Genomic DNA, 9,963 nt, shown 5'->3' on the forward strand with positions numbered 1-9,963 from the left:
CTGTCAATCAGGGGATGGTGGGTGGGGCTGACGCAGGATTGGGCAATAGTGGGGGGGGGGGGGGGGAAGACTGACAGGGGATTGGCCAAGATCCTGCGCAGCCATTGGCCGGGTAGGGGGAGGATGGGGGGTGGGGGCAGGGAGGGGGCAGCGCGCGATTGGCCCAGCCGTGTGAATGCTCCGCCGCCATTGGCCGGGAGCCGGGGTTGGGGGAGGGGCACAAATAAAGATGGTGAAACCCCAAAATTGGAGAGTCGTGGCTTCCTGGGTGCCTGGGTCCCGCCCCCCGGGGGGGCGGGGTCACAGAGAGACGGAGGCGGAGACGCTGACTCGGCCGTTTATTTCTCTTTAACACTCAAGGGGGAGGAGGAAGGGGCGTGGCCACGCGTGGAACCACCCCCCAACAGCCCCACCCCTCTTCCAGCATGGGAGGGGCTGGAGAGGCCCCGCCCCCTGGCAAAAAAAGGGGGGAGGGGGAGAGCGAGGGCGTGGGCCCAGTGGGGGAGGAGCTAAGCTGATCCAGCTGGGGCGGGGCCCGGGGCGGGCGTGGCCAGCGGGGTGGGGCCGTGGCGGCGCTGGTGCTTGCGGAGCCCCGCCCGGGCACCGAAGCGCTTGGGGCAGAGGGGGCAGGCGAAAGGGCGGGGCTCCGGGGAGGCGTGGTCGGGCAAGGCCACACCCCCGGAAGCCAGACACGCCCCTGGTGCCACAACAGTGGCGGCCACGTTGGGGTTTCCAATGGGGGTGGCCATGTTGCAGGTGGCCATGTTGGCTCCCCCGCTGGGGGTGGCCATGTTGGCGGCGGCCATGTTTGGGGCAGCCATCTTGGGGCCGCCTACGGTAGCGGCGATGTTGGCAGCGGCCATATTGGGGCCTCCGCAGGCGTCGGCCACGTTGAGGCTGCCGCAGCCCACCGTTCCTCCGGCGGCTGCCATGTCGTGACCGGCTCCGGCCGCCACGATGGGCCCGGCTCCGGGGATGGCGGCCATGCCGTGGCCAAGGCCGGCGGCCACATCGGGGCCGGGTTGAGCACCCACGTCCCGCCCGGTAGCGGCGGCCATGTCACGGCCAGCTTGGGAAGCCGTGGCGTGGCCAGGTCTGTTGGCCAACTCATGGCCAAGTCCGGCGGCCATCTCGTGGCCAGCTCCGGCAGCCACTTTGTGGCCGGGTCGGGCGCCTACGTCGTGCGCGATGCCGGCAGCCGCGCCACGGCCAACGCCGGCGGCCATAGAGTGGCCAGGTTGGGTGCCCACGTTATGCCCGATGCCAACGGCCATGCCACGGCCAACGCCGGCGGCCATCCCGTGGCCGGGCTGACCGCCCGCGTCGTGCCCAGTGCCGGCAGCCATGCCGTGGCCAATGCCGGCGGCCATCCCGTGGCCGGGTTGACCGCCCACGTCATGCCCAATGCCAACGGCCATGCCGTGGCCGACGCCGGTGGCCACGCCGTGGCTAGGTTGGCCAACCGCATCGTGCCCGGCACCCGCAGCCACGCCGTGGCCAACACCGGCGGCCATAATGTGGCCGTGCTGACCGCTCGCATCATGCCCGCCGCCGGCGGCCGTGCCATGGCCAGCTCTGACGGCCATATTGCGGCCAACTCCGGCGGCCATGTCGTGGCCAAGCCTGCTAGCCATGCCCTGACCACCTCCGGCAATACCGAGGCCGGCTCCAGCGGCCGCGCTGAGGCCGGCACCGGCTGCCACGTTGAGGCCGGGTCCGGCGGCCACGTTGAGGTCGGCGCCGGCGGCCATGTCGTTGCCGCCTCCCGCCTCCCGCTTGCCGTGCGTCCTCTCGTGCTTGCGCAGCCCCGAGGCCCCCCCGAATCCCTTCCCGCAGCGCCCGCAGGCGTAGGGCCTCTCGCCGGAGTGCGTCCGCCGGTGCTTGCCCAGCGCCGCCCTCTCCCCGAAACCCTTCCCGCACTCCCCGCACCGCCAGGGCCGTTCGCCCGTGTGGGTCAACCGGTGCCGCTTGAGGTCCCAGGAGGCCACGAAAGCTTTGCCGCACTCCCCGCACCGCCAGGGCCTCTCGCCCGTGTGGGTCCGCCGGTGGACCGCCAGATCCGCCGGTTGCCGGAAAGCTTTGCCGCACTCCCCGCAGCCGTAGGGCTTGACCCCTTGGTGGGCGCGCTGGTGGCGGCGGTAGCTGGAGGGGTCGGAGAACATCCGCCCGCACTGGGGGCAGAGGTAGGGACGTTCGCCGGTGTGGACGCGCTGGTGGCTCTGGAAAGAGGAGAGTTGGGTGAAAGCCTTCCCGCAGGTGCCGCAGGCGTAGGGCTTGCGGGGGGCGTGGATGCGCTGGTGGCAGGCGAGGGAGGAAGAGCGGCCGAAGCTCTTGCCGCACTCGGCGCAGAGGAAGGGCCGCTCGCCCGTGTGGCTGCGCTGGTGGTTGCGGAGGTCCTTGCGCTCGGCGTAGGCTTTGGGGCAGGTGCCGCAACGGTGGGGACGCAACCCGGCGTGACCCCGGCGGTGTTTGCGGTAGACGGAAGGGTCGGCGAACGATTTGGGGCAGTCCGGGCAGGAGAAGGGGCGTTCGCCGGTGTGGGCGCGTTGGTGGATGGTCAACTTGGAGAGGGTGCCGTAGGATTTGGGGCAGGCGGCGCAGGGGAAGGGGGGAGCGGGACGGGGGCAGGCGGAGCAGGCGGCGTCCGTGGCGGCATCTCCGGATGCTTTAGGTGCGGACGTGGCGGCGGCATCTCCGGATGCTTCGGATGCGGCGGCGGTGGCATGGCCGGGCGCTTCGGGTGCATCCGCCGCGGCGCCGGCATCTCCGGGTGCTTTGGGCGCGTCGGTGGCATCGGCGGCACCGCCGGTCGCTTTGGATGCGGCTGTCGTAGCGCTGGGATCTCCGGATGCTTTGGAGACGGTCCTCGTGGCGGCGGCACCTCTGGACCTACCGGTGGCGGCACCTCGGGAGCGGGTGGTGGTGGCACCTCCAGCTGTTTTGGACGCGTCCGCCACGGCGCCGGCATCTCTGGACGCTCTGGATGCGGCCGTCGTGGCGGCGGCACCTCCAGATGCGGCGGCGGCGGTGCCGCCTCTGGACCTGGTGGCGGTGGCACCTCTGGACCTGGTGGCGGTGGCACCTCTGGACCTGGTGGCGGTGCCCACGGAGGCGGCAGACGTATCCGGCGCGGTCGCGGCACCCCCGGTGTCTTCGGTGACGTCCGCGGTGGTAGGAACATCTCCAGATGTTTCAGAGGCGCCTGTCGCAGCGGTGGTGGCACCTCTGGACCTGGCAGCGGTGGCACCTCTGGACCTGGCGGCGGCGGCAGCGCCGGAGGTGGTAGGTGGGGTCGTCGCGGCGGTGGTGGCACCTCTGGACCTGGCGGCGGTGGCACTTCGGGACCTGGTGGTGGCACCTCCGGAGGCGGCGGACGCGTCCGTCGTGGTGGCGGCACCTCTGGACCTGGTGGCGGCGGCACCTCCGGACGCGACGGTGGCACCTCTGGACCTGTTGGCGGTGGCGGACGCGGCGGACACGTGCGTCTGGATGTGGCGCAGGGCCCGCGTCGGGGTGGGGAAGGTGGCGGCGCAGGTGGGACACTTGTAGCGGCTCCCCGATTTCACGTAGGCGGGCGTGGTGGTGGTGGCACCCACGGGGACGTCGTCGCGGGTGTCACCTCGGGTGTCACCTCGGGGGGCGTCAGCGTGGAGGTCCCCGGGGGGATCATCAAAGTCGTCGTCTTGGAGGTCCCCACGGGTGCTATCACGGCCGTGGCCACGGGTGCCACCACCGACGGCCCCATGGGTGCCACCACCGACGTTCCCATGGGTGCCACCACCGTGGACGTCTCCATGGGTGCCACTATGGACGTCCCCATGGGTTCTACCACCACGAACGTCCCCATGGGTGCCACCACCGTGGACGTCTCCGTGGGTGCCACTATGGACGTCCCCATGGGTTCCACCACCACGAACGTCCCCATGGGTGCCACTGCCGACGTCCCCGTGGGTGCCACCACCACCACGGACGTCCCCACGGGTGCCACCACCGACGTCCCCGTGGGTGCCACCACCGTGGACGTCTCCATGGGTGCCACTATGGACGTCCCCATGGGTTCCACCACCACGAACGTCCCCATGGGTGCCACCGCCGACGTCCCCGTGGGTGCCACCACCACCACGGACGTCCCCACGGGTGCCACCACCGACGTCCCCGTGGGTGCCACCACCGACGTCCCCACCCGGACCCTCCTGGCGCTCCTCCATAGCCCCCTGCGGACAAAACACCACGTTGGGGTGGGGGGGTGGGGGGCACCCAGACACCTGGGTCCCCCCCATCCCCCGCCCCGCTCCCATTTTACACCCATTTTGCAGCGTTTTACCCCCATTTTGCACCATTTTACACCCTTTTGCACTGGTTTACACCCATTTTGCAGTGTTTTACACCCATTTTGCACAGGTTTACACTGATTCCGCACTGGTTTACACCCAATTTGCACTGTTCTGCACCCATTTTGCACTGTTCTTCACCGATTTTTCCCCTTTTTCACCCATTTTTCACCTTTTTCAGCCATTTTGCACTGGTTTACACTGATTTTGCACCATTCTATGCCCATTTTGCACTGTTCTTCACTGATTTTGCACCTTTTGCACCCATTTTTGCACTGTTTTACACCCATTTTTGCACCGTTTTACACTGATTTTGCACCATTCTACACCCATTTTGCACTGTTTTACACCCATTTTGCACCTTTTCCACCTATTTTGCACCGGTTTACACCCATTTTGCAGCATTTTCACCCATTTTGCACTGTTTTACACCCATTTTGCAGCATTTTTCATCCATTTTGCGCTGTTTGTCACCCATCCTGCACCTTTTTCACCCATTTTGCACTGTTCTTTGCCCATTTTGCACTTTTTCCACCTATTTTGCACTGCTTTACACCCATTTTGCACCATTTTCACCCATTTTGCTCTGTTTTACACCCATTTTGCAGCACTTTCCACCCATTTTGCGCTGTTTTACACTGATTTTGCTCTGTTTTACACTGATTTTGCCCCATTCTACACCCATTTTGCCCCATTCTACACCCATTTTGCCCCATTTTCACCCATTTTTCACTGCTTTACACCCATTTTGCACCATTTTCACCCATTTTGCTCTGTTTTACACCCATTTTGCAGCACTTTCCACCCATTTTGCGCTGTTTTTCACCCATCCTGCACCTTTTTCACCCATTTTGCACAGTTTTACGCTGATTTTGCCCCATCCTACACCCATTTTGCACTGTTCTTGACGGATTTTGCACCTTTTTCACCCATTTTTGCACTGTTTTCCACCCATTTTGCACCATTTCCACCCATTCTGTGCCGTTTTCCACCCATTTTGCAGCACTTTCCACCCATTTTGCGCTGGTTTACACCCATTTTGCACCGTTTTCCACCCATTTTGCGCCGTTTTCCACCCATTTTGCGCCGTTTTCCACCCATTTTGCAGCACTTTCCACCCATTTTGCTGTTTTACACCCATTTTGCGCCGTTTTCCACCCATTTTGCAGCACTTTCCACCCATTTTGCTCTGTTTTACACCCATTTTGCACCGTTTTTCACCCATTTTGCAGCACTTTCCACCCATTTTGTGCCGTTTTCCACCCATTTTGCACCATTTCCACCCATTTTGCGCCGTTTTCCACCCCTTTTGCAGCACTTTCCACCCATTTTGCTCTGTTTTACACCCGTTTTGCACCATTTCCACACATTTTGCACCGTTTTTCACCCATTTTGCAGCACTTTCCACCCATTTTGTGCCGTTTTCCACCCATTTTGCACCATTTCCACCCATTTTGCGCCGTTTTCCACCCATTTGGCAGCACTTTCCACCCATTTTGCGCCGTTTTCCACCCATTTTGCACCATTTCCACCCATTTTGTGCCGTTTTCCACCCATTTTGCAGCACTTTCCACCCATTTTGCGCTGGTTTACACCCATTTTGCACCGTTTTCCACCCATTTTGCGCTGTTTTCCACCCATTTTGCACCATTTCCACCCATTTTGCGCCGTTTTCCACCCATTTTGCAGCACTTTCCACCCATTTTGCGCTGGTTTACACCCACCTTGCCCCGTTTTCCACCCATTTTCCACCGTTTCCCACCCACTTCACCCCACTTTTCACCCACTTTGCCCCGTTTTACCCCAATTTTTCCCCCGGGAGGCCACACCCGGGTGGGTGCGGTGGGTGTGGGGGGGTGTCACCCCCCCCAGGGTGGACACCCCTCCCCCCCTTTGTCACCCACCGAGTTGGTGACACGGGGGGGGGCCGCAATGCACCATGGGAAGGGGGGCCGCAATGCACCATGGGAAGGGCGGTGCAATTTTTTTTTTCTTTGGGGGGGGGTGCAATGCGTCCCCGTGGGGTTCCAATTATTTTTTTTTTTGGGGGGGGGGGTGTCCGTGTAATTATTTTTTTTGGGGGGGGGGGGGTGATGGCCAAAGGGAAAAGCGATGCGGGGTGGGGGGTGGGGGGGCCCGCAATGCACCATGGGAAGGTGGGGGGGGAGGTGGAAAGGGGGGGGGATGCCCAGGGAGGAGAAATTTTGGGGGGGGTGGGGGGAAAACCCCCCCGTTCTTACCTGGGGGGGGCTCCGCTCGGGGCGCGGCGCGGCGGGCGCTAGGACCGCGGGGTGGGCGGGGCGGCAGCGGGAGGGGGCGGGGCTTCCCGCCTCAAGCCGCTTGAAGAGGGGCGGGGTTTCCGGGTGGGAGCGGAAGGGGCGGGGCCGCGGCGCGCTTCCGGTCTCCCCGCAACAAAAGGAGGTGCCGGTGGTGGGGTCGGGGGGGGAGGGGCGGGTTTTTGGGGGTTTTGGGGGGTTTTTTTTTACTTTTTTGGGGGTTCACCCTCACTCTTGGAGGGGAGGGGGCGTGGGGGGGCGGGGCGCTCCCTGATTGGAGGCTTCTGGGCGAGTTTGGGGCTTCCCCCGCATTTTTTGGGGGGAAAACCGTGAGGTTTGGGGGTTCCGTCTCTTGAATTTAACCCTTTCTGCTTCCCAGTTTGTCGGAGCGCGGTGCATTGTGGGACACCGAGACACACCCCCCCCCCCCTTTTCCCCAAAATCGAGCGGCGGACATCTTGGGACCCCCCCCACCCCCCCGACACCGTCCCCATGGCGGCGTCGCCGTCGTCGTCGGAACGTCGTTACCGGTGCGGCGAATGCGGGAGAAGTTACCGTCACGCCGGGAGTTTGGTCAACCACCGTCGGAGTCACCAAACCGGCGTTTACGGTTGCGGCGCTTGCGGCAAACAGCTCTACAACCTCGCCGCCCTCAACAGCCACCGGCGCGCTCACCGGCGAGCGCAGGCGGACGACGGAAGCGAGGAATCGGCGTCGGGACGGCTGTACGGTTGCGGGGAGTGCGGCCGGCGGTACCGGCACCGGGGTAGTTTGGCGAACCACCGGCACACGCACCGTACCGGCGTTTTCGCCTGTTCCCTCTGCCCCAAACATTTCCCCAACCTGATGGCGTTGCGGACCCACGCCCGGGGTCACCGCCGGGGACGGCGGGCCGCGCCGCGCCGCGCCGGGGACGCCGCAACCGCCGCCGAGCGGGTGTACCGGTGCGAGGTGTGCGGGAAAACCTACCGGCATTCGGGCAGCCTGATCAACCACAAGCAGACGCACCAGACGGGGGATTTCGGCTGCAGCCTCTGCACCAAACGCTTTTCCAACCTGGGCGCGCTGAAGGGACACCTGCGGGGACACCGTCGCCGCCGGCACCGGCACCACCACCGCCGCAACGGCTGTGCCGCCTCGCCGCCGCCGCCGCCGCCGCCCGGCATCTACCAGTGCTCGCTGTGCCCCAAGGAGTTCGGCGGCCTCCCGGCGCTGCAGGCGCATTTCCGCCGGCACAGGCGGCCGGGGGGTGTGGCGGGCGAGGAAGAGGAGGAGGAGGAGGAGGAAGAGCGGCCTTTCCTCTGCAGCCTGTGCGGCGGCATCTTTCCCGGCGAGGCCGACCTGGCGCGGCACCACCGGCAGGAGCACGCGGCCGCCTTGGCGGCGCCCGTGGCGGTGCCGGACGGGTGTTGGGGGGAGGTGACGGGCGACGAGTTGTGGCACATCTGCGGTTACTGCGGGCAACCCTTCGCCGACCTGGCGAGCCTGCGGGAGCACAGCCGGAGCCACCGCGCCGAGGAGGCGGCCGCCCTGGCCGACGTGGCGGGAGGCGAGCGGCGACCCTACGCCTGTAGCGTCTGCGGGAAAACCTACCGCCACGGCGGCAGCCTGGTCAACCACCGGCAAACCCACCAGACCGGCGTCTTCCCGTGCGCCGTCTGCGCCCGCCGCTACCCCAACCTCGCCGCTTACCGCAACCACCTCCGCAACCACCCCCGCTGCAAGGCGGGACCCCCGGCGGCGGCGGCGGCAACGCCGCCGGCAACGCCGGGCGGGGAACCGGCGTGTGACGCCTGTGCCGGCGAGGAGGAGGAGGAGGAGGAGGTGGTGGCGGAGGAGGAGGAGCGGCGGCAGCAACAGGCGGCGGCACGGCCTTTCCGCTGCGAGGTGTGCGGCCGCAGCTACAAGCACGCTGGCAGCCTGGTCAACCACCGGCAGACCCACACCACCGGCCTTTTCCGCTGCGCCGCCTGTCACAAGGCGTTCTACAACCTGATGGCCCTTAAGAACCACCGGCGCACCCACGCCGAGCGCCGCCGGCACCGCTGCGGGCTCTGCCCCAAGGCTTTCCGCCTGCGCCGGCAGCTCCTGGGCCACCAGCGCCTACACCCGCCCGCCACCGGCGACCCGCAGGCGGACGAGGATTCGCCGGCAACGGTTTTGGGGGCGGCGGAGGCGTCGATGGGACAACTGGATGGGATGGAGACGGTGTCGGAGGACTCTTTGGCACCGCCGACCGCGTTAGAGGTGGCGGAGGGATCCCCGGGACGCCTAAACGCGACGGAGACGGTGTCGGAGGACTCTTTGGCACCGCTGACCGCGTTAGAGGTGGCAGAAGGACCTCCAGGACACCTAAACGCGACGGAGACGGTGTCGGAGGACTCTTTGGCACCGCCGACCGCGTTAGAGGCGGCAGAAGGACCTCCAGGACACCTAAACGCGACGGAGACGGTGTCAGAGGACTCCTTGGCACCGCCAACAACGTTACGGTTGGCGGAGGCGTCTCTACAGCGCCTAGCCGGGATGGAGGCGGTGTTGGAGGATTCCTCGGCGCCGCCAACAGCGTTACAGGTGGAGAAGTCTGGGGGACACACGGAGACGGTGTCGAAGGACTCCTCGGTGCCGCCGGCAACGTTACAGGCGGAGAAGAGGATGCCAGGACACCTAAACACGATGGAGATGGTGTCGGAGGACCCCTCAGGACCACCAACCACGTTCCGGGCAGCGGAGGCGTCCGTGGGACACCCGGCCGCGATGGAGACGGCGTTGGGGTCCCCCTCGGCACCCCAAATGGCGTTGTCGGCGCTACAGGTGCCTCCGGGACACCTCAACACGCCGGTGACGGTGTTGGAGTCCTCCCCGTCACCGCAGATGGCGTTATCGGCACCGGGGGCGTCCCCAGTACACCCTAACCCGCGGGAAACGGGGTGCGAGTCCTCCTCGGTCTCCGACCGCGTGGGACACCCGGACGCGGCGGCGGTGACGGTGTTGGAATCTTCGCCGGCGCCCGCCGTGCCGTCCCGCGGTCCGGCGAGCGCCCATCGGACGACTTCCAAGTCCTCCCCGGCCCCCCAGCCCACGGCACCGGCGCGGTGTCACCCCGCACAGGCAATCGGGGAGCAGCGCCGGGGGTCCTGGTCCCCCCGATACCGATCCGCTGCCCCCCGACACCGCTCCCCTGGGGGCACCGAGGCTGACGGGTGACAGGGTTGTCTGGGGAGGGGGGGGGCGGCGGGGGTCCGGAGCCCGTTTCCCTCCCCGTGATTAAATTTGGGTTGTTTTGGAGCGGTTTTTGGGTGGATTTTGGTTTTTGGGGACCCCCAACACGGGGCTGGGGACCCCCAAACGGGGGTCGG

The 9,963-nt window shown here is 65.7% G+C and overlaps 2 protein-coding genes across 8 annotated transcripts; one reads left to right on the forward strand and one right to left on the reverse strand.

Annotated features, from left to right (window-relative positions):
- Positions 1-323: 323 nt before the first annotated feature.
- On the reverse strand, positions 324-4,442 carry ZNF668 (zinc finger protein 668). Of its 7 annotated transcripts, XM_069774572.1 has the most exons (3): positions 3,422-4,441; positions 3,314-3,358; positions 324-3,082 (listed from the first exon to the last, which is right to left on the reverse strand). In XM_069774572.1, the coding sequence occupies exons 1-3, from the start codon at positions 4,338-4,340 to the stop codon at positions 510-512; spliced, it is 3,537 nt and encodes a 1,178-aa protein (XP_069630673.1). In that variant the 5' UTR covers positions 4,341-4,441; the 3' UTR covers positions 324-509. The 7 variants fall into 7 exon arrangements, with proteins under 7 accessions (XP_069630673.1, XP_069630669.1, XP_069630670.1 ...); XM_069774568.1 differs by having other exon boundaries at positions 324-3,358; positions 3,422-4,442; XM_069774569.1 differs by having other exon boundaries at positions 324-3,247; positions 3,314-4,442.
- A 2,605-nt stretch (positions 4,443-7,047) lies between these two features.
- On the forward strand, positions 7,048-9,892 carry ZNF646 (zinc finger protein 646). The gene has a single exon (XM_069774573.1). The coding sequence runs from the start codon at positions 7,100-7,102 to the stop codon at positions 9,809-9,811; it is 2,712 nt and encodes a 903-aa protein (XP_069630674.1). The 5' UTR covers positions 7,048-7,099; the 3' UTR covers positions 9,812-9,892.
- The last annotated feature ends 71 nt before the right edge of the window (positions 9,893-9,963 follow it).

The sequence above is a fragment of the Haliaeetus albicilla genome, chromosome 30, assembly GCF_947461875.1.
Source record: "Haliaeetus albicilla chromosome 30, bHalAlb1.1, whole genome shotgun sequence".
NCBI classification, from domain to species: domain Eukaryota; kingdom Metazoa; phylum Chordata; class Aves; order Accipitriformes; family Accipitridae; genus Haliaeetus; species Haliaeetus albicilla.

Excerpts from the sequence above, each read along its gene's own strand:
- ZNF668 (XM_069774566.1), bottom strand. The coding sequence starts at position 4,340 with ATGGTGCAAAATGGGGGTAAAACGCTGCAAAATGGGTGTAAAATGGGA.
- ZNF646 (XM_069774573.1), top strand. The coding sequence starts at position 7,100 with ATGGCGGCGTCGCCGTCGTCGTCGGAACGTCGTTACCGGTGCGGCGAA.